This window comes from Salvia hispanica, chromosome 4 (assembly GCF_029641045.1).
Source record: "Salvia hispanica isolate PSC_SH4W2 chromosome 4, Shi_PSC_v1, whole genome shotgun sequence".
Classification (NCBI taxonomy): domain Eukaryota; kingdom Viridiplantae; phylum Streptophyta; class Magnoliopsida; order Lamiales; family Lamiaceae; genus Salvia; species Salvia hispanica.
In genome coordinates, this window is record NC_142695.1 from 56,919,475 (window position 1) to 56,942,934 (window position 23,460).

The following is a 23,460-nucleotide window of genomic DNA, read 5'->3' on the forward strand; positions in this document are numbered from 1 at the left end:
ACCCTGGACGGATGTATCTAGACACCTCTCACGTAGTTGTTCATTCCAGAAATGTATCTGGACTACCCAATCAATGTGCATGCATTCTACGAAGCTTTCTCCGTATGCTCAATTGCCACATTGTTTTATCTACGTGTCCAAAATTAATTAATTAATTATATATCTCCATATATCGTGACATTCTTTGATATATTATTTCTCACTCACCGGGAATCGGTTTAGAGAAAATGAATATACCACAATCATCTACTCGGAGCGTAGATCGATTATAAATTATTTAATTTTATCAAAATTAAATATTTCGTCACTTGAACTATCCGTCAAATTGCATTGACCGGACCACGATTCCAACAATGTCCCACATGAGTGGAAATAGACAAATGCAAATGCATGCAGACACAAGTGAACCGTCGAGAGGTATATAAGCATAAGGATAGTGATTTTTTAGCTTTGAACCTTCCATAGTCAACGCTATCGGATACACAGGCGGCCTAGTAGCGCGATGATTTGAACTAGTCCCCCACGGCGTGCACCGAGACAATGGTATTAACACTTAAACACCTCAACCTCATCCGTTCTCACGTTTTGTGTCCTTTGCGGCCTTGGATACCACTTTGAATTCATAAGTGTGTAATTTGAAGCGGTCACACTTCACACACGTAGGTGATTCCTACTCCGAGTATCTTGACCTACTCGGTCTCTTTAAGAACTCAATCTCCTTGAGATCCTTAGGAGTCATTAAAAGTCATAGACTTAGCCTTACCACAAGACAAGCTTTCAAACACTCTATTGCTCTCTAGGGAATAGATGTAGATGAGTGTTTACCATGAACTCTCATAGCTTAGTTTTTCCATTGAACCAAGTTTTTGGGATCTCCAGTCATCATGGTTGGGTTACCACTATGACAATTCTTTAGTTTTTGGATTTCAAACTCATTCCCTCTATCAACTTATTCATTTGATCATGGTTTAACCCTTTGGTCAGAGGATCCGCTAGATTATCTATTGACTTCACATAGTCAATTTTGATCACCCCTGTTGTGATCAAATGTCTCACGGTATTATGTATTCAACGAATATGTCGAGACTTACCGTTATAGAAGCCATTGTTCGCCCTTCCGATAGCGGTTTGGCTATCACAGTGAATCAACACTGGTGGCACTGGTTAGACCAACGTGGAATCTCATAAACATTTCATCCTTCAATTTACAATTTAGGGTTCGCAATTTGGTTGGGGATTTGAAGCCCGATATTAGAGGAAGAATATGCTCGCAGCTCATTTGATTCTCCAACGACGACGTCGGAGGAAGAACGAATGAAAAACGATTCTTCTAATCCTATTGAAGCCCAACTGTGTCGCCTTTCTGTATTACGTAGGTAGCTCTCGTACTGAGAATGGTCTTTCGATATCCTCACAATTGGATATCACACAACACCTATGTTAAGTGAGCTTGTTCTTCTGTTCCTCGTTTGCATTTCACAGCTTTTTAGTGTTGCTTTTGATAAATGTCCTAATCTGCTTTACATGTGCAATCCATGCCATGTTATGTATATACTCTTGGAGAAGAGTGTTGGAGAAGCATCTCATCACCAGGTGTGCCTTTATGGAATTATGATATTGCTGTGCTTTTAAACGGAAATCTTCATTGGTTGGCATCTGATGTCGAGGAAAAGAATAAATTCATTTGTTGCTTTGATCTTGAAACTGAGCTGTTTACAAGCTTTCCTCTTCCTTCCTGTGTTTATGGTAGCGACATACTTTGCGAATATCGCCTATGTAGTTTGGAGGGTCGGCTATGTTTCTGTGATACTTATGATAGCAATAATTTCGCTATTTGGTTGATGCACAACTATGGTGATGAAAAATCTTGGGTAAAGGAATATACCTTCCAACAACCTATACCTATTTGGCGATCCGCTCATAATATACTACAACGTTTTTGGCCGCTCAAAGTTTTGGAAAATGGTGATCTGTTCTACTATAATAATAATATAATGTTTATATACTCTAGAAAGACCAAACGTGTTGAGACACATAGTTTTGTTCTTCGATCTTCGTATCGTTTTTCCAACATCGCTACTTATACCCCAAGTTTTCGTTCGCTCAAAGCCATGGGGATTCACAATGTTCGATCATTGACATCATTGTATCATATGAGTTTCTCCAAACGACAACAATGGTTATCCAAAATCGCCAATCGTGTTCCGAAATTATCATGTTTCGATATTTGGTAATTTGTAGAAAAAGCATATTGTGTACTTTTATAGATAAGAGGACAATATTTAGGTTTTCTGTTTTTATTTCCTTATAAATATATATATGAAAATTAAATACTTAGGACTCGTTTGATAAAAAAGATGGGTGAAGCTACTGGAATGGTACATGTGTAGTGTGTGTGCAGTTTTGCGATATTCAAATAAGGCAGGTTCCCCAGATCCAGCAAGTCCACTAAATCACTTGGTCTAGGAACTCGTAGGTCGTGCGGAATCCCGGTCGTCGGACACACAAGTACTTTCCCGCTTCAAAAACCCTCAACCACTTTACTAAACCTAGTATAGGGAAGTAGGGATCGATCTCACAGAGAAGGATGCGTAAGACTTATAATCAAGGATTTGGGAGTATTTTTGGTGTTGGCTGCTGCCACGCATTTTCTTGGGTTGAGGAAAATTAAAATTAACTTGACTTGGGAATCTTAGAAAGAAACTTAACCTAACAGCTAGACCTAGGAGATAATTCTACGGTGGGGACCATGTCTAAAAAAAAGCAAAGTACGACTGAAAAGTGGCAGAATAACTAACTCTCGTACTAACTGACAGTGACATCGTCTTCTACAACCAAATCCGCATAAAACTTCTTAAGAAAACACATAAGCAAATCAAAAACAGAGCTACTAACTTGAAATCAAATCTATGCATAAATAACGAAGAACTAAACAGATCTGCATACCTAGACGAAGTGAAATAGAAACCAAGAGGAAATAAAACAAGTCTATCAACTACTGTTTCTTTCACACGCCAAAACCAACTTCAGACGCTAAATCCACTCCGGATCCAAGCGTCCGACACGAACTCCGAACAGAAGAAATTCTCCATCACGTCAGATTCTACAATTTTAAGCTCCGAATACTCAATCAACCACAGATCTGTCACCAAATTCCACATCAAACACCTCAATAACAAAATAAACAGAGATCGACATAGCAATTTAAGAATTACGCTAATAGCAGAGAGATCTAAGCAAAATAACTTGAAATTAAACAGATAAACGCAGATCCATAAACGGTAAGCAGTTAAACATCATCAACATCAAAATCGACTCCCAAAAGTGAAGTTCGACGGTGGAAACTAGCAAAAACAGCTGAAATTAAAATAATTGTATCTTCGCCCTCACTAGGACGGTGTTACCAAACACGAGATCTTTAGAAAGTACCCCTCCTATCACGATTACCCCAGAATCATTCCCAAGTGTGTGTAAAAAAATGTATGAGCTAAGAAGAGTGAAAAACTATCTCCATTGCGCTGCATGCTCTTCTCTATTTATAGGCATTTTAGTGGGCCCAGCGAGGTATTGATAATGACTTTGTTGCCCTCGCTGTAGACTCCTCTGTCACGCCACTTTCCTTGTAAATTCTGCTCATTTTCATTCCTTTTTCTCGCTAGACCACCTTCTTCTTTGCTTCCTTGATCTAGCGCTTTTCTTCACACACCTGGCTTAGGAAACGTGTTAGACCCAGCAAATTATAACATTTTTTTGCATATACCGACGCATGAAATTAGCTTTATCAATGGGATATGAGAAGATATGTAAAACTGGCAGAAAATCGTGAAACCGAGCTGTAACCGCAAAAAACCGCCGGAAACCCCAACCATTTTTTGGTGGTTCCGAACCGAAACCGTAACCGCCGGTTTTGGAAGCGGAACCGCGAAACACCCTCGCGGTTCGGTTCTAATTCGACAATTTCCCAAACCGGAACCGGCGGTTCTGAACCGTAACCGCGTGTTCTGGAATCGTGGGAATCTCTAGTTGCAACTAGAGCTGATTCATTGGGCTAGCCTATCGAGTTCCGAGTCATTGTACCTGAGCTAATTCTATCTCAGCTAACCGGGTTAATATTTTACAACCCTAAGACCAATTTAGTGTTTGTTTGGTAGCTTAGATAAGACCAAAATATATGATTTATATGGATTATATTATTTGATTGTTTGGTAGATAAAATAAGGCCATGTTAGGCTATCAAAGCCCATCTCTGCCTACTTAGGCCCGGAGTGATTAGTTCAAAAATCAAAAGGGTAGATTATTTAACAACCAAAAAAAAGTGAGATAGCATATCCTTATCTTAAAGTATATCTTAATTAATTATCTTGTGCTAATTTAATATGCCTACCAAACATGCACTTAACTTTATAAATTTAGCGGGATAATCAGATTAGCTCTCGGATTTTGCGCTACATTGATATTTCTCATCGGATTAAGTAAAACTTTATCGATAGTTCTCGTCGTTCAGTTGTTTCGTTTTTTCCAATCTATATCAACTAATTATTAATTTATTTATATTTTAATATTCAATATATAGTACTCCCTCCGTCCCAATAAATATGAAACATTTGGTTTTCGGCACGGGATTTTATGCAGCAGTGTTTTGTGAGTTGATGAAGAAAGAGTAAAGTAGGAGAGAGGGAAAAGTAGAGAGAGTGATGTTTCCATTTTAGGAAACGTTTCATTTTTAATGGGACAATCCAAAAAGGAAAACGTTGCATTTCTAATGGGACAAGGGAGTACTATAAGATTTGATTGTTTTAATTTAAATCTTTTTTAATGTACTCCATAATTAATCAACCGAATCTATATGTTAAGTACATAATTTAGCTTTTCCAATTTATAGGAGTATAAAATATTTATTTAATTATTTAATTTAAAGATTATAATAAGATTTGATATTTGAAAAAAAAACTTGTGTAGTCAAATAAAATAAATTAATCCTACTCAAGTTAGAATTTATAAACCTATTAAAAGTAAACAATAACTTACGAATATAGAATGCTATAATTAAAGAATCAAGTGAATGATTGAGAGGATATATACGAATCCGAGTAGAGATTTAACTGACATGATTTACATCGTTTCCAAATCAAATTAGGATTATCCGGTTGTTCAAAAAGAAGTATAAATAAATTATCTCCAATTTAAATTTTTTGTCTTTCATCCACAACTACTACGATGAAGATGGAATGTGATAGCACTACAGAAACGAAGGAAGGTTTTTATCTTCCGGAAGAGTTGACAAGAGAGATCCTCGTAAAACTCCCAATCAAAAGCGTCCTAAGGTTCAAGGGTGTTTGTAAGTCATGGCGCGATCTGATAGAGGGGGTTGACTTTGTGAAGTCGTATACTCCGAAACCATGTCTGGTATTCTATTGTAGCGACACCTACGCTGTCTGCGATGTCGAGGCATTCGAGCCACTTTTCGAATTCCGGATGTTTGCTCGAAATAGGTATGGAAACACTGTTCACTATTGTATTGTAGCTGATTCAATTAATGGTTTGCTTTTGGTGAAGGAAATAGCATACAATAATATGCTTTTTGTGTGCAATCCAATCACTCGTGAATGTGTCAGGCTTCCTCCTTTGCCTACTTATTGCTGCATAGTTGGATTTGGAGTGAGCAAATTAAGTGGGAAATATAAGATATTATATGGTGATAAATTTGGGTCATGCCATGTGTGCACTCTAGGAGAAGCTTCTTGGAGAAGCATCTCAAAAGCCTCACCGGGTAGGCCTTTACTAGATCGTAATATTGCTTCATTTTCGAACGGAAATCTTCACTGGCTGGCGTCGGATTCCCAGAAGAAAAACTTTATTTGTTGCTTTGACCTTGAAACCGAGCTATTTACCAGTTTTTCTCTCCCTCCTCGTGTTTATGGTAGCAACAAACTTCGCGAGTATCGGTTGTGCATCTTGGAGGGTCGCCTATGTTTATGCGACACTTTTGATCGCTATAATATTGTTATCTGGTTGATGAGCAACTACGGAGATGAGAATTCTTGGGTAAAGAAATTTGTCTTCTGCCAACGCGTAAATAAACCTTCTTGGCTGCACAACATTGATTCCTTACAACTTGTTCGGCCGATCAAAGTTTTAGCAAATGGTGACTTGTTGTTCCGTAATAATCGACTATATACATACTCCAAAGAGTCTGAAACTCTTGCGAGTTGGGGTGATCGTCTTGCGGTATCTACCCATGATTATTGCAACATCGTTATTTATACACCAAGCTTTCTTTCGCTCAAAGCCATGGGGATTCATAATGTTCGGTCATTAGAAATATTGAGTCCATTTTATTCATCTTTCTTACAAGAAGAACGTTACGACTTTCATAAGAGGAAGAGATATTCAATCATTTAGGTTATCGTATTGTTCATTTCGTAATGTGATCTTCAATAATTACAGATTCTTGTACTATTTTCGTTTTTATAAGTTATAGTAATTTATTCTTATTTTATTTCATTAGATCTTTATTTAATTGTATCATTCTCTATAGATAAACATAATTGATTATTATTGTTATATAAATATAATTAAGAGGGATATAAAAGATAAATTTTAATTTCATAACAGACACAAATTTTCAACTTAGAAGATTGTTTTCAAATATTTAACGAAAAGGACTAACTTTTATTATCATTAATGGATGCAATATTAATTATAGTTCACCCTTCGTGACAAAATGAACTCTACAATGATTTGTAGGTAGTATTATTAATTTTTTTGGTTGAAAATGAAGTTCACTTCATAATAGATAAGTCTTTGTCAAAAATAAAAGTTGACTAATTTTGTAGGACGAGCCAAACTAGAAAATAAAGCACGGAAGAAAGCTCCAAATAGAAATTGAAGAATATACAATTCCTTATGCACTAAGATACTTGTACTATCAAATTTGAAAAGTAGTAGTATATGATGTGGGAATTAAATAAATGGCAAATGATGGTGTCGAAACAATTAATCATTCTATAAAATGAACTATTAAAAACAAAAAAAAAAAGTACAAAAATCAATACGAATTTATGACTATATTTTGCTATAAAAACTTAATGATCGACTCTTCGCGAATTCCCATGCTTTTAAGCGAAAGAAAGCTTGGGGTATAAGTAACAATGTTGGAATCATAATAGGTAGTTAGTTGATCAGGATCATAAGGCTCAACTTTTTTATTCTCTCTCAAGTAGATAAATATGTGGTTATACGACCATTGGTCATTCACTGATGATAACAACAAGTCACCATTTCCAAAAACTTTGAGGAAAAAAGAAAGTCCAAGAGCATTCGGTCTTTGTTTGCGAAAGGTATGTTTCTTTGTCCAAGAATTCTCGTCTCTATAGATGTTCATCCACCAAATAACAATACAATCATTTGAACCATCACATAAACATAGTCGACCATCCAAACTACGTAGGTGACATCCGCGAATTGCACGCAAAGGTCCAGGAGGAAGAGAGAAACTAGTAAACACCTCGGTTTCAATATCAAAACAACAAATCAACCCATTTCTCTGAAGATCAGATGCCTAACCAGTGAAAATTTCCATTAAAAACCAAAGCATAATTTGCACCACATCGCAGTCTAGGGTTGTAAATCTTGTTTAATAGTTGCATTTTTCCAAGTCTATTCGGCTTTGTATTTATTTATTTTAGGTTATAAATTGGAATTAGATATGGCTTTCTTAATTGAAAAAATAAATATAATCTACTCCAGAATTAATTTAAAGAATCCACGGAAATCATTAAGCATGTCATGAGTTGAATTAATAATGGAATAATTTTAATTTTTAAAATTAAAAAAAAAAAAAAACAAGTTTTATTGATAATCTTTCTGCAAATTTTATCTTTCTCAAATTATGTAAGTATTTTCGTATTTAGAAAATTAGAATGATGAATCATGCTTAATTATAATAATAATGATAATAAATTACAACAGTTATAATTATAGCAAAGATATTATCAATATATTTTTCTATTATTATAGCAATATACAATAATTTTGTCATTAAATTACTATAATGATATTCACTTAATTTAGACCCGATTGACATTTACTTAATTTAGATCGTTTCGAATTTATAATAGGATTAATCGATTGTTATAAATATGACTTAGGAGAATAGTTCTTTTCTTCATCCACTACTACTCTCTAATTAACGCAAGTCTAAAATGGAGGAAGTTTTCTTTAAAAAACTATCGAAAAAGTTGACCAGAGAGGTCTTGGCTAGACTCCCTATTAGAAGCATTATGAGGTGCAAATGTGTTTGTAAATCATGGCGCGCTCTGATAGAAGGGTGTAAGTTTGCAATGACTTATACTTCGAAACCAGGCCTGTGTATCTCTTCTAAAGACCGCGGCTATACAGTCTGCGATGGTGAGACATTCGACCCACTTTTTGGATTCACGATTCATCGTGACATATTATATGCATGTGCAAATATATTTGTTGATCGTCATGTGATTGATTCAGTTAATGGTTTGCTTTTACTTTTGTTGCGCTATGGATATGATTATGTTTATTATGTATGCAATCCAATTACTCGTGAATGTGTTGTGCTTCCTTCATTAGCTCCTCTCCTTAGAAGTGGAGCGAATTCCATGCTTGGATTTGGAGTGAGCAAATTAAGCGGGAAATATAAGGTTTTATATGTGGTTGAATATCGATTATATGTATGCGATCTTGGAGGAGGGACGTGGAGAACCATATCAGAAGAAGCTCCGGGCAGACGTATATTGCTTAATAAGACTACATTTTTTAACGGAAATCTTCACTGGCTGGCATTGGATATCGAGAACAATCCCATAGTTTGTTGTTTTGATCTTGAAACCGAGTTATGTACCCGTTTTTCTCTTCCTCCTCGTGTTTATGGTAACGAAAAACTTCAACAATCTCGGCTATGTGTTTTGGACGGTCAGCTGTGTTTATGTGATGTGAAATTTGACCGTGTTGTTGTTATTTGGGCGATGAATATCTATGGAGATGAGAATTCTTGGATAAAGGAATATATGTTCCACAGACCGCATCACATTGATTCATATGTTAGGCCAGTTACTATTTTAGCAAATGGTGACTTGTTGTTCATAACGAAGTATATTGGTCGACTACTCATATATTCCACCAAAAACAGTAGACATCTTGCGAGTTTCGATCTTCCTAAAAGAGTTGAGGAATTTGAGTCCGAGGTTGCTATTTATACACCAAGTTTTTATTCGATCAAAGCCAATGGGGTTGGCCATGTTATTCTTCATTCTACCTAAGTTTTTAGTAGGATTCTCAATGTTCCGTCTTTTAAATTTGGGTCATTTCAATTGTTATTAGGCAATACATATATATTACTCTCTCCGTTCCATAATAATGGAGGCGTTTCTTTTCGGTATGGAGATTGAGAAAAATAGTGTTAGGTGAGTTAAGTAAAAGGATAGTAAAGTGGAAAAAGAAAAAGGTAGACAGATGAAGAGAGAGTAAAGTAGGTGTGGAAAAATATGTTGACTTTTATTAAAAAGGGAAATAACTCTATTACTATGGAACGTACCAAAATGGCAAAAAGACTCTATTACTGAACGGAGGGAGTATATTTGATATGAGACATTATTTTATTTCATACTAATATGTAATTCATTTACTTTATTATAAGTTCGTTTTCGGATATTCATTGTATTGAACGATAAATCTACCAACAAAATCATAATTTATCTTGTTCAATTAATTTATTATCATGGTATGTCCTCTAACTACTTTTTATAGTGAATATTTTCTTCTGTAACATAAAAATAGTGCATATAAAATTAAATGAAAATTAATATAGAATTAGTAAAATAAGAGAGAGGAAAGGAGAATGATTGTTAAAATATTGTTAAGAGAATGATAAATCATACTTACTACTTAATTATAGTAATAACAATAATAATTATAAATTACTAGAATTATACTAATAGCAACAATTTTATAATGATAATATACAACTCACTACGATAATTGTAATTTAATTAGTTAAATTATAATCATAGTAATACTTCAAAATTAATGATTTTTATTTATTGTTTTTATTATTATTGTTACTACTGTTATTATTTCATTATTAGTTAATAGTTAATTAATAAAGTATTACTTTTAAAATTATAAATTATAACCAATCATAATAAAGTAACAATAAATAAATAAATAAATAAAATTGTAACAGTAATCATGTTCATTGTTATATTTATAATTTATTATTTTGCTAAAAGTTTTTAAGAAAGTCCTATGATTATTATAACTATGAATCATAATAAATTAATAATTATAATTATGATATTTTCATTAATTCCGTAGTAATACGAAATGTTGAGGGTTGATTGAATATTTTCTTGATCCGCCCTTATTCTAGGTGGATAGATACAATAAAGCCAAGAAAATCTTATTAATATATTTTTATTGATATTTCTAATCACTATATAAGTAATAAATATGAAGAAGAGAAATTACAATCTCCAAAAAGATTTCTTTCCTAACAAACAAACGCCAAATATTCACTTAATTTAGACCGTTTCCCATTCGCAATAGGATTAATCGGTTGTTATAAATATAAGTTAGAAGAATAATTTTTTTCTTCATCTACTTCTACTCTTCTCTAATAAACGTGAGTCTAAGATGGAGGAAGTTTTCTTTACAAAACTATCGGAGAAGATGATGAGAAACATCCTTGGAAGACTAAAGATTAGAAGCATTATAAAGTGCAAGTGTGTTTTGCAAACAATGGCGCGATCTCATAGATAGGGTGTCTTATCAACAACAGACATGATTATGATTTATTGTTATAGCGGTTATGATTTTTGATTCATTTTAGTAGTATATTTTTTTGTATCACACGTATTACAAATATGTGTGGAGATATTTGATCGATTAAGACCGAAGAAATAAAACACGATATTTTTATCATTCTCGCGGTCTCCCTTAAACCACTCCGCTTCCTCCTGATCTCTTTTAATATTTGAATGGAAATTTTCACTTGTTGGCATTGATTTTGAGAACAATCTCAAGATTCATTGTTTTGATATTTTGAAACCGAGCTATTTATCTGTTTTTGTCTTCCTCCTCGTTTTTATGGAAAAACCTCGTATTGATACATATGTTCGGTCGTTATCAATTTTGGCAAATAGTGAATTGTTATTTATGGCAAAGTATGATGGTTGATTATTAATACTATTGAATGATATTTTTCCAACACATGTCGTGTACATTCAATGGGGTTTGCAATGTTCATTTATTAACCATTTATTATACCTAAGTTTTAAGTAGGATTCACAATGTTCAGTCTTTAAAATTTGGGTAGTTTCAATTGTTAATATGCAAAATATATAGATGTACAATTGAATAGTAGTAGTAATATATTTCCAGCACATGTCGCGTACGTAAATTTAATATAGTATGAACTACAAAACAACCCCAAAATCCCATTAGATACATCAAATAAATTAACTTACTCATTTGGGGTATGAATTATTTCTATGGGAAGGATGAAAAAGGAAATATGACTTATTTCTATGGAACGGAGAGAGTATAAAATATGCACTTTGATACAAAATTATTCCTAAGCTACACATAATTTCTCTTATACAAAAGAAATGCTCATAGCCAAAAAAAATTGACAAGTAATATGTATCAATTCGTAATAGAATCAATAAAATATAACTAGAAGATAATAGTAAAACGAAAAAAATATACGAGAATCTTATGAAATACTTACAAATATACGAGAGTTTTAGTTTCATTTTTAAGAGGTCTAAATATGTAAGAAATCTAGCAAAAAGTACAACTTTCCTTAATAATTCAATGTTTTATTACCTCAAATTGTGATAAATAATTCACTAGCTAGCTCTAGTTATTTATACACATTATAATTTATATTTGAAAATTAGATAGAAGACATAAAAATAAATGAACGAAAATAGACATTATAAATCAAATTATATAATATATAACTATAAACTAAACCTAATAATAATGAGTTTAAAAACGTGGTAATATCTTACGATAAAATCCAAACTAAGTACTATATTTAATAAGAATTTCAAATAAATCACCAAATTAACAAATACAACTAATCAACAAACTAAGTACTAATCCCTAAAAACCAAAGAAAAAAACAAAGTAATAAGAATAAAGAGTATTATTCTTTTATAACGACACTAATTCTTAAGAGAAATATTACTATATGTATGTTATACAAATACCTATAATTATTTTAAATTGTAACGAATCAATTAATCCTACTAAAAGGAAAGGGACCCTCTTCACCGTCTCACTATGTAATTGGTCTCAGTGAAATGATCAAAAGTTGGTAGACTCTTTATGAGAAGCTGCCAAGAAATAATTAGCACCGCCGCCTAGTATATAAAATATTAATTCTACCAATAAAAGTTACAAATTCATAACTTATATTGCTTTATTAGTTTATTATCATGATATCTATGTCCTCTAACTACTATTCTTATAATGTATAATGATATATATGTCCTCTAACTACTATTCTTATAATTCATGCATTTACTTTTTTCCATCTTTCTCTAGGTGTGATATACCTAAATTTAATATTTTTAAATTTTCAAAATAATTGGATTTTTATTTAAATGGGACCGCATTTAAAATTAAAATAAATTCACCTTCATTTTAAATAGTGAAAGTCGGGTAACACAAGAAAATACTCCCTCCGTCTCAGATAATTCGACTCAATATTTCATTTTGGGCAGTCCTACATAATTTGTTTCATTTCACTTTTACCATTTTTGATAGTGGACCCCATATTCCACTAACTCATTCCTACTCACATTTTATTATAAAACTAATACTTTAAAAGTAGGACCCACATTCCACCGACTTTTTCAACTCACTTTCCATTAGATTTCTTAAAACTCATGCCGGGTCAAAATATCTTAAATTATCTGAGATGGAGGGAGTAATATGTATTTACGATCTAATTTTATTTGAGAAAACATATGAAAATAAAACTAGAAAATGATAAAAGTGTGATTTACAAAACATATCAATCTAATTTTAAAAATAAGTTCGCTATATATATTTACTAGTGAGGATCACCTATGGCTTTTCCTACACCATCGTCTACTCCACTCCTCATAAATATAAAATATGATGGTGGGGTCATTACTCATGTATATGAGCGATGGAGTAGAGGATGGTGTAGGAAAAGCCGTAGGTGATCCTTACTGTTTATTTACAGCACGCCCGAACTGAAAAATCCTGACTCCGATACTGCACCAGAGAGAAAGAGCAACGTTCTTTCATGGTCATATGTGGTCAAGACATGTTCCTCTTGGTATAGGCGCCAACCGAATATAATAATATGGGTGGATTAGGATATGACCCATTGCCAATGAATTACGCGTTCAATTATTGTGTTTGCTCTTCAATTGCCAGCTCACACTTTCCCAACTATATATACTCTTCCAAATCCCATGCTTCTCTATCCATATCTCTTTCTCACTCTCATTTCACTACACACAAAAATGGTACCTTCATTTCTAGCATTCCTCTCAGCCTTCCTGGCCCTAGCCTTCTTGACCGCCGCCGATTTCTACCGCGACACCACCACCACATTTGGCGAAGGCCGCGCCAAGATACTTGAAGGCGGCCGCGGCCTCTCTCTTTCCCTCGACCAATCCTCTGGCTCCGGTTTCCAGTCCAAGAACGAGTTCTTGTTCGGCCGCTTCGACATGCAGCTCAAACTCGTCCCCGGCAACTCCGCCGGAACCGTCACCACTTTTTACGTTAGTATTTAGAATTAATTCAAATTTAGAATTCGATTTCATTATTGAAATCATTAAAGTATTGAAATATGACTTACAGTATATACTTATAAAAAATGCAGTTGTCATCTCAAGGTCCAGGCCATGACGAAATCGACTTCGAATTTCTTGGAAATTCGAGCGGAAATCCCTACACAGTTCACACAAACGTGTTCTCGAAAGGAAAAGGCGACAAAGAGCAACAGTTCCATCTCTGGTTCGACCCCACCGCCGCCTTCCACACCTACTCCATCGTCTGGAGCCCCAACAAAATCATGTAATTATTTTTCATTTTGGTCCGTTTAAAAAAAATAGTTTTTCTTTTTTTTTTAAGTAACGTATCATGTCATTTTATTTTCTCTTTCTTATTTTATTAATTTTATATTTAAACTTGCAGATTCCTAGTGGACAACAGCCCCATCAGAGTGTTCAACAACCACGGTAGCTCGGGCGTGGCCTTCCCCACGAATCAACCGATGAGGGTATACTGCAGCCTCTGGAACGCGGACGACTGGGCCACGCAGGGCGGCCGCGTGAAGACCGACTGGACCCACGCTCCATTCACCGCATACTACAGAAACTTCAACATCGGCTCGTGCGCAGCCGGAACGCCCTGCGCGACTCAGGAGCTCGACGCGAAGGCGAGAAACAGGCTCAGATGGGTGCAGCAGAATCACATGGTTTACAATTACTGCGCAGATTCCAACAGATTCCCTCAGGGATCTTCTCTAGAGTGCAAGCGTTCCAGATTTTAATATTCCATCATCAGTTTATTTTAATATCGTGTCATATCATTCCTGTGTGTCTATATTTGATTCCCTTCATATTCTTATTCAATGTAATTTTATGTGATGAAGTTCTCACCATAATAAAATATTTCACATTTTATTTGTAACTTTATTGTAGTGCATAATTTTTCTCGTACACATACGTGAATCGCATAAAATAAAATTACAATGTTATAAAGATATGTAATGTTAGTGCCATTGATAAATTCAAAAATTATGATTTTATAAAAAAAATTCAAATTTTTTAGAATTAATTTTAGTTATGATGTACTAATATTATACTAATAAATTTTAAATTTATATAAATATTTAAGAGTAAAGGCTAAATCTGGTCCTAAACATATTCTCATTTTATGATTTTGGTCCTATATTTTATCTTTTGAATTTTTGCATCCTAAACATTTGAACTCGGATCACAATTGGTCATACACTAACAATTCCGTCAATGTTGAAACAGTTTTAATTTTGACATATTTTTAAACGGTTTTACCCCGAAAGGGACTGTTAAAACCATCAAAATCGGTCAAAATCGGGTTAGAACCGTTTAAAAATTAACAGTATTGTTAGTGTATGACCAATTGTGATTCGAGTTGAAATCTTCGGGATGCAAAAATTCATAAGATAAAGTATAAGACTAAAATTATAAAATGGACCTAATGTTCAGGAACAGTTTTGGTCTTTTCTCAATATTTAACTTTGGAGTAGAATATAATTATGTACAAAAAGCGTGACACTGAATCTTATCCCATATTATTAGTACTCCCTCCGTCCCGACTAAAATGACACATTGCTTAGCCGGCACGGGATTTTAGGAGTTATTGGTTAAAGTGTTTAATTGGAGAGAGAAGGTTGGTGTAAGTATTAAAGTAGAGAGATAAAGAAAGATAAATATTTTAATAGGAGTGAGAAAAAGTGGTTGAATGTATTAATTGGAGAGAGAAAGTTACCAAAAAAGGAAATGTGTCATTTTAGTTGGAACAAACTAAAGAGTAAAACGTGTTATCTTATTCTTAAGCGGGACGGAGGGAATAGTATTTATTTTGATTAAAAAGATAAATGGCAAATTCATGCCCCCAAATCGAATTTAATCAATTCTATAAACCTAGTGCTGAGATAGGCCCAAAATATCGGCCCGAAATCAATCCGAGGCCCGGATTCAAAGCATCGCCTGCAACCTCACTCCTCCCTCTCTGCTAAACCTAGCTGCTGAATCCAAAATTGCGATGCTGTGAGCAAGAAATGAGGTAATTTCACTCGATTATGTTGATTGCTATTGATTTTAAGAAGAAGAATGCCTGTTTTCGAATTCGATTTTCCGTTATCTGCCGACATTTCATGACCTAGAGTGAGAGAGAGCATAGATATGATTGTGACTATGAAATTGTGGTCGTTCGCCGTCACCGTGTGCCGCCATTTCAGCTCCAAATCTGCTTTTGGCACTAGCCAGAAAACTGGCAAATTTAATTATTGGATTAAGGCTGCAAATCGTTCCAAAAAAGTGAGAACGCCTAAAATTAATTGGACGGATGAGCAAAATCGAGCGTTGGAAGCTGTTTCGAATGGAAAATCTGTTTTTGTTACAGGCTCTGCTGGTACGGGGAAGACGTTTTTGCTTGAGGAAATCATTAAGAGGCTGAAGAAAATCCATGGCCGGTCTAGGGTTTATGTGACTGCTTCGACCGGGGCGGCCGCCTGCGCCCTCCACGGACAGACGCTGCATTCGTTTGCCGGCGTTGGTTATGGGGAGTTGGATAGGGAGGGGCTGCTGGAGAGGGTTTTGTCGGATAAAAGGGCGTGCCGGAGGTGGAGGAACGTGAAGGCATTGGTTATCGATGAGACGAGCATGGTTGATGCGAAGCTCTTCGATGGCATGGCTTACGTTGCCAGGACTTTGAGGGAGGAGGATAAGGAGACTTGGGGCGGGATTCAGCTGATTGTGAGTGGCGATTTCTTTCAGTTGTCGCCTATTATTGAAAAGACGAAGACGAAGGAGAAGGGGAAGAAGAAAAGGAAGAAGAAGGGGGATGTGAAGGTGTATGCTTTCGAAGCAGATTGTTGGGGGTCGAGCTTTGATCTTCAGATTGAGCTGACGAGGGTGTTCAGGCAGTCGGACTCGTTGCTGGTGCATTTGCTGCAGGGGATACGGAGGGCAGAGATCGGCCCTGAAGAGTTGGAGCTTCTGGTTGAGTGTTGCTCGGTGAATGAGCCGGATCCTGACGCTGTGCGTCTCTTTCCAAGGATTTCGGATGTTGATGAGGTAAATAAGGAGAAGATGAAGGGATTGGGCGAGGAGATTTACACCTACACAGCTCAAGATTCGGGCGAGAAGCAGTGGAAAAGGCAGCTGGAGATAGGGATTGCTCGCGACACCCTTGAGCTCTGCGTTGGTGCTCGGGTGATGCTGATAAAGAACATAAGCCCGTGGCGTAAGCTGGTGAATGGTGCAACCGGGACTGTCTTAGGGTTCTGCAAGCTCGTTGACAAGAACTACGGGATGTCTGCTGGTTGCAGCCACGGGGACGTGCTTCCTTTGGTGAAGTTCGACTCGGGCTCTGAGCTGATAGTCGAGCCAGAGACGTGGGAGGTCAGGGACGGGGATAAGGTGGTTGCTAGACGAAGGCAGATCCCACTTATACTGTCGTGGGCGCTGAGCATTCACAAGTGTCAAGGGATGAGTCTCGACAAGCTGCACGCGGACCTGTCTCGGGTTTTTGGGCATGGGATGGTCTATGTTGCGCTGTCGCGTGTGAGGAGCTTGGCGGGGCTGGGTCTGTCGGGTCTGGAGCCATCGAAGATCAAGGCTCACCCCAAAGTTCTGGAGTTCTACCGCGGTTTTAGTGAGAGCGGGGAAGGGGGAAGTGAAGTGGTTGTTGGCAAGAAAAAACCATCTTAGGATTGAAGAGAAGCAGTTTTAGCTCTGTAACACCAGCCTTTGTGTGTGAATCTGAGATTCCTTGATATCGAATTTAATGGGATAAGATTCAATAGATTCAATCTTTATAGATCACATGTTATAGAAAAATCAATCAAGTACAAACTCTGCCGAATATCGAATACTTCCTCCATCGGATAAGCAAGACATTTCTTTTTCGCACTTGTTTTGGGAAAATAATATATTACATTATTCTTCCTCTTATTTTAATTAAACTTCATTTTAAATATTTTAAACGTGTGCGAAAAAGAAGCGTGTAGCTTCTCTTTGGATGAGTTGTTTTATATTTTGAGATTCTTATAAATCAATACTAAAATATAATATTGGATTCGCTAAAATTTAAGAACTCATGAATCAAAGGCAAATTTTAAAGTAATGCTTATTGCTTTATTACATGGTTAATAGTCATTTAACCACTAATAAAGTTTGATCAAAATAATCGGTGACAATCAAATGCCGATGTATCAGTAAAATAAGTGGAGTACTTGTTTCGTCGGGGCGTCCATGTTCTAGATACCTCTCCGTCATGTATTAGTATCTGGCTCCTGCACGACACAATTGGTGTGGTGTTCTTATTATCGGTAACTTCGTTTTTTGAGATTTTCAGGTTACTTTACTACCAAAAAGAATAAAATAAAGTGGAGTACTTTTTATTTCATTATTTTTTAAAATAGTGTTATTTTAAACATTATTATTAAAAGATATCGCTTTGAACATAAATGAGTTGATGGAGAAAAATTAAAACTTCTAGAATTAAATTAAAATTCATGATTAAAAAGACTACTCCTTCCGTCCACATAAAATAGATCACTTTTGCCATTTTGGGACGTCCACAAAAAATAGATCACTTTCTAAAAATGGAAAGTTTATCTCTCGTATTTTTTCCACTTTTTTCTTCCCTCTCTCATACTTTACTCACTTTTTCCTCCATGTCTCTCTTACTTTACCTACTTTTTCTCCTCATCTCTCTTACTTTACCAATTCTACATTAAAACCCGTGCCGAACAACAATAAATCTATTGTTTGTGGACGGAAGGAGTATTATTCTAGTACTATTATAACGTTATTAATTATAGTAGTATTAATTATAGATTCGTGACATAGAAGAACTACAAGTTAAATTACAAGTTCCCACACACTAAATTTGATCTTAACCTAAATTTTTATTTTTATGAATTTTTGTAAACGCATATATCTATTTATTTATTATTTGTAATTTCTCACTCAACAGTATAAACTACTACTCCTGAATCAGCTAGGGCTGAGCTCTGTTTTTCCCCTCTTCTCTCCTTCGTCTTCTCCACCGCTCCCCTCCCTCTCTCTCACACACCACACGCACTCAAACCTCTCCGGCAATACCAAATCCACTCTCCTCAAACAGCAAACAACACCAATCATCGCCGCTCCCTAATTTACATCACCAATTTACACTTGCCAATTTACACTATCAATTTCATATGCCCCCATCCATGGCGACTGAAAACTCCACACACACTTCGCGAGCTGAGGAATTCAAAGTCCAAGCCAATGAAGCCTTCAAAGGTACTATTTTTAAATCAATTTCATTTGTATTTGTGTTTAATTGTAGTAGTTTATTGATTATTGCGTTTGCAGCGCATAAATACTCTCAAGCAATTGATTTGTATACGCAAGCGATAGAGCTGAATAAGGATAATGCGGTTTACTGGGCTAACCGTGCCTTCGCGCACACTAAGCTGGAGGAGTATGGGAGTGCTATACAGGATGCTTCGTCGGCTATTGAGATCGATCCGAAGTATTCGAAGGCGTGTAATTTTTTTGTTTTGCTTTCTATTTGGTGAAGGAATGAGGCAATGTGGCTTGGTGGAATGATGTTGTTCTTTTCCAATGCAGGGATATTATAGGCGAGGCGCGGCCTATATGGCGATGGGGAAATTCAAGGAAGCTCTCAAGGACTTTCAACAAGTTGGTTTCTTCGTTATCATGTTTGATTTTTTGCGTGTTTGATGAATTATTTGTTAATTTGAAATGAATTTGAAAGGTTTAGTCTTGTTAATATTTTACTGTTGAGACTTTAGCCTTAGAAGTATCTGTTGCTTAGTGATTGGATTTCGACTATTCGTTCCTATTTTGGCCTCTGTTAGGCAAATGTTGTGATTGTATATTTGTATTTTGATGTCTTCTTTTGATTATTTGTTTTGTTTAGGTGAAAAGGCTTTGCCCGAATGATCCTGATGCTGCCAAGAAATTGAAGGAGTGTGAGAAGGCAGTCATGAAGCTAAAGTTTGAAGAAGCTATTTCTGTACCTGAGTCAGAAAGACGTTCAGTAGCTGACTCTATTGATTATCACACTATAGGTATGTTCTTGTTGATTTACATGACGCGGTCTCTCGTAAATTTTCTGCTGATTTCATACTCAATTATGTGTGCAAATTCAACTCTTTTCGAACTTTTCCCTTCTTATTTGATCAGCTCTGAATTTATTGCCACATATTGAAATTTATCTTTTAGCCAGTTCCTGTGGCAATGTCTTCTGTTGAAGTACATTTTGGGAAAATGTGTAGTTTGTCTCCTAACCTAATTTTTGTCTTTTTCTACATAGTTAAAAATATATAGTAACTTGCTAGACATGCTAAAGAACAATAAAATCTCCTGATTGACAGTGTTTTTGTGTTTTTATTTCAAATAGAGGTTGACTCACAATATTCTGGAGCAAGAATAGAGGGGGATGTTGTTACATTAGATTTTGTCAAGAAAATGCTGGATGACTTCAAGAATCAGAAGTTCCTACACAAAAGGTATACTGCACTAGCATGGTAAATTATGTGTTTTGCTTCGTAATATATTGATTCTAGATGTCTATACCTCCTAGAGCAAGTCCTGCACTGCTATGGCTATTTTTATTTTTATTTTATTCCTTTTTCTTTTAAGAGTAGGTATTTGAATCTGAGTATAAGATTTTTTTTGGTTACAGATATGCATGCCAGATCGTGCTGCAAATAAGAGATGTGCTGCGAGAGTTGCCATCTCTCGTTGATATCCATGTTCCTGATGGCAAACATTTCACTGTATGCGGTGACGTACATGGTCAGGTAATACTGATTCTTTATTGTTTAAGCCCCACCCCTTTAGTTGATATTGCCGATTTGCTGCCACTAGTTAACTGTCTTAAGTTCCTGCGTGACTGCGACACTTTTTTATGCTGTCTTGTAAACTTTCTGTCCAGGCTTTCTTCTGGTAAAGTATCATATTCAATAAACATGTAGCTAGCTATGAAGTGCAATATGGATGGACATGTGACATGTACACTAGTGTGCTAAGCCATTTTTATTTTAGCTTCTCATTTCCAATTAAGTAAATCTTAATTTAAGGTTCCTTTGTTCTTCTTACCTGTTCTTTTGACAGTTAATTTAATTTTTTTGGTTCTTCTGTTGTGTTTTTGGTGATCGACAATATCTTCTCCTTTGTTATTGTATAAAACAATGACATGAGATGCTTCTGTTGGATTCATTATGTGACCTTCCAGAGCTAATTTATGTCAATGACTCATATTTTGTTTGCAGTTTTATGATTTGTTAAATATATTTGAGCTCAATGGACTTCCTTCAGAAGACAATCCCTATCTGTTCAATGGAGACTTTGTAGACAGAGGTTCATTTTCTCTGGAGGTTATACTGACACTGTTTGCCTTCAAGTGCATGTGCCCGTCAGGTGATCCAAGCATATTATATTTAATTGTATTCTTAAATCTTAACACCCGAGCTACTTTCAATCTATCCTATTCATTTGAGTACTGGAGAATCCATTTTATAGGTTAGTTTGTTGCTTGCGTGTGCATGCACAATATCCCTAGTCATTACACCAATCCTACAAACGTCCCTGTTGGTCAACTAATTGCTGAGTATTTCTAAGTGTTAGGCAGAGCATGAAAGGACCTAAAAAGTAGAAAAAATCTATACTAGCCATCAATCATCATTGTGTATCATCTTTTTAATGTTTTGAGATTCACGTCGAAGTCATGGTTCTTGAATAACAACTTATCCTGTTCATTATATCTTTCTTTTGATTATTTCTTTCAGCATAGTCTTAAATATTCTGTGTCTGACAGCAGTCACAGCATTGGTTCTGACAATATCTGTTTATTCTAATTTCAGCTATATACCTTTCTCGAGGAAACCATGAAAGCAAAAGCATGAATAAGATCTATGGTTTCGAGGGTGAAGTTAGATCCAAATTGAATGATACATTTGTGGAACTATTTGCGGAAGTGTTCTGTTGCTTACCTTTGGCTCATGTCATCAACAATAAAGTTTTTGTCGTTCACGGAGGTCTTTTCAGTGTTGATGGAGTGAAGCTATCTGACATCCGTGCAATTGACCGTTTTTGTGAGCCTCCTGAGGAGGGTAAGCTTAAGATGCAACATATTAGCCCCTTATCTGGCATTTTCGTCTAAATTATCTTGTGCTTAAATTCGGTAGCTTAAGCCTTAATGTTGATAGCAAAGAACAGTAATTCATTTTGTGCACATAATTATCTCAATCAGGACTGGTAAGTTAGGTAATTTTGATGCATTTTCTCTCACTGTTAACCAGGGTTGATGTGTGAATTACTGTGGAGTGATCCACAACCTCAGCTTGGCAGGGGACCAAGCAAGCGTGGTGTTGGCCTTTCATTCGGAGGAGATGTAACGAAAAGATTTTTACAGGACAACAACCTAGGTAAATCTTTACAACTTTCTCGTGATTCCATGAACAGCCACTTGTTAATTCACTAGCTCTAGTTGCTGTATATATTATCACCATTTGCGTGACATTATTTTACAGATTTAGTGGTGCGATCACATGAAGTTAAGGATGAGGGTTACGAGATTGATCATGATGGTAAACTCATTACTGTATTCTCTGCTCCAAATTATTGTGATCAGGTAATGTAATATTGTTAATCCAGCTTTTCTTTATAGCTTGTTTTGGAGTCTTGATATGCTATCATTGAATGCATGTAATTTTACTGCGATGAGTTTACACATTGCTGCAGATGGGAAACAAAGGCGCATTTATTCGTTTTGAAGCACCAGATCTCAAACCCAATATTGCAACGTTCACTTCTGTGGTTAGTAGTTTCTCCTTCACACCCCCTCCAAACCACAAACTTTACAAAAATGTATTCGGTAACATCTATCTTTCCCTAATTTATTAAATATAACTGACCTTTTCTTCTGTATTTTTTGTTCTGCAGCCGCACCCTGATGTCAAACCAATGGCATACGCGAACAACTTCCTACGGATGTTCTCGTGATCCTTGAGTTCTCCTTCCCACCTTTCTAATTTTTCTTTTTAGTGCAAGAGAAGACACTCTTGTTGCTTCCACAAGTGCAGAATTCCGAAGGGCTGAAGACTCGGTTTAATTGATCAAAAGTTAACATGTGTACATTGGACGAATTGCCGGTTTGGTTGGAAGTGTGTGCCGAGTTGCTGAAGGTGGCAACTGGCAACTAGGTGCTCAATGTAGGCATGTACAACATGATCCTTCTTTATCTGTATTTACATCGATTTGATGTATGATTTATTTAACCGTTGATTGTTTTTTACCTCTTTGAAGCAAATCTATGATTCTTGAAACCCATTACTTTCGTTGTTATAGCAGTGCAGTGTAAATGATTGTCGAAATTATTGTTTTAGGTGAAAATTTAGAGCATGCACTAAAGCACCTAAATCATTAGCACAAAGATAGTTGAGTGTTTTATCTCCATTTTTTTTGCTTTCACGTGCATTTAAATCTTATGTACTTCGCACTATTTACATTTATTACTACTATTATTTTGTTGTATTTTGAAATTAAGAGAGAGTAAAGTGAGAAATTATATTGAAATGCGTAAGAAGTGTGATCATCCATTGACCGATTAATCAGATAATATGCTGAGAATCATGAATTTAAATACTATATT

At 35.6% G+C, this 23,460-nt stretch overlaps 4 protein-coding genes across 4 annotated transcripts; all 4 read left to right on the plus strand.

Annotated features, from left to right (window-relative positions):
* Positions 1–5,217: 5,217 nt before the first annotated feature.
* LOC125195499 (F-box protein At3g07870-like) lies at positions 5,218–6,402 on the plus strand. The gene has a single exon (XM_048093642.1). The coding sequence runs from the start codon at positions 5,218–5,220 to the stop codon at positions 6,400–6,402; it is 1,185 nt and encodes a 394-aa protein (XP_047949599.1).
* Positions 6,403–13,472: 7,070 nt separating this feature from the next.
* LOC125197428 (xyloglucan endotransglucosylase/hydrolase protein 24-like) lies at positions 13,473–14,712 on the plus strand. Its single transcript, XM_048096163.2, has 3 exons — positions 13,473–13,799; positions 13,901–14,094; positions 14,215–14,712. The coding sequence occupies exons 1-3, from the start codon at positions 13,488–13,490 to the stop codon at positions 14,570–14,572; spliced, it is 864 nt and encodes a 287-aa protein (XP_047952120.1). The 5' UTR covers positions 13,473–13,487; the 3' UTR covers positions 14,573–14,712.
* Positions 14,713–15,737: 1,025 nt separating this feature from the next.
* On the plus strand, positions 15,738–17,607 carry LOC125195500 (ATP-dependent DNA helicase pfh1-like). The gene has a single exon (XM_048093643.2). It carries the CDS (start codon positions 15,969–15,971, stop codon positions 17,496–17,498), a length of 1,530 nt encoding a protein of 509 aa, XP_047949600.2. The 5' UTR covers positions 15,738–15,968; the 3' UTR covers positions 17,499–17,607.
* Positions 17,608–18,772: 1,165 nt separating this feature from the next.
* Positions 18,773–23,103, plus strand: LOC125197296 (serine/threonine-protein phosphatase 5-like). The gene is made up of 12 exons (XM_048096024.2): positions 18,773–19,079; positions 19,152–19,321; positions 19,410–19,481; positions 19,723–19,873; positions 20,206–20,314; positions 20,491–20,608; positions 21,080–21,227; positions 21,671–21,919; positions 22,109–22,234; positions 22,340–22,440; positions 22,551–22,625; positions 22,752–23,103. The coding sequence occupies exons 1-12, from the start codon at positions 18,995–18,997 to the stop codon at positions 22,809–22,811; spliced, it is 1,464 nt and encodes a 487-aa protein (XP_047951981.1). The 5' UTR covers positions 18,773–18,994; the 3' UTR covers positions 22,812–23,103.
* The last annotated feature ends 357 nt before the right edge of the window (positions 23,104–23,460 follow it).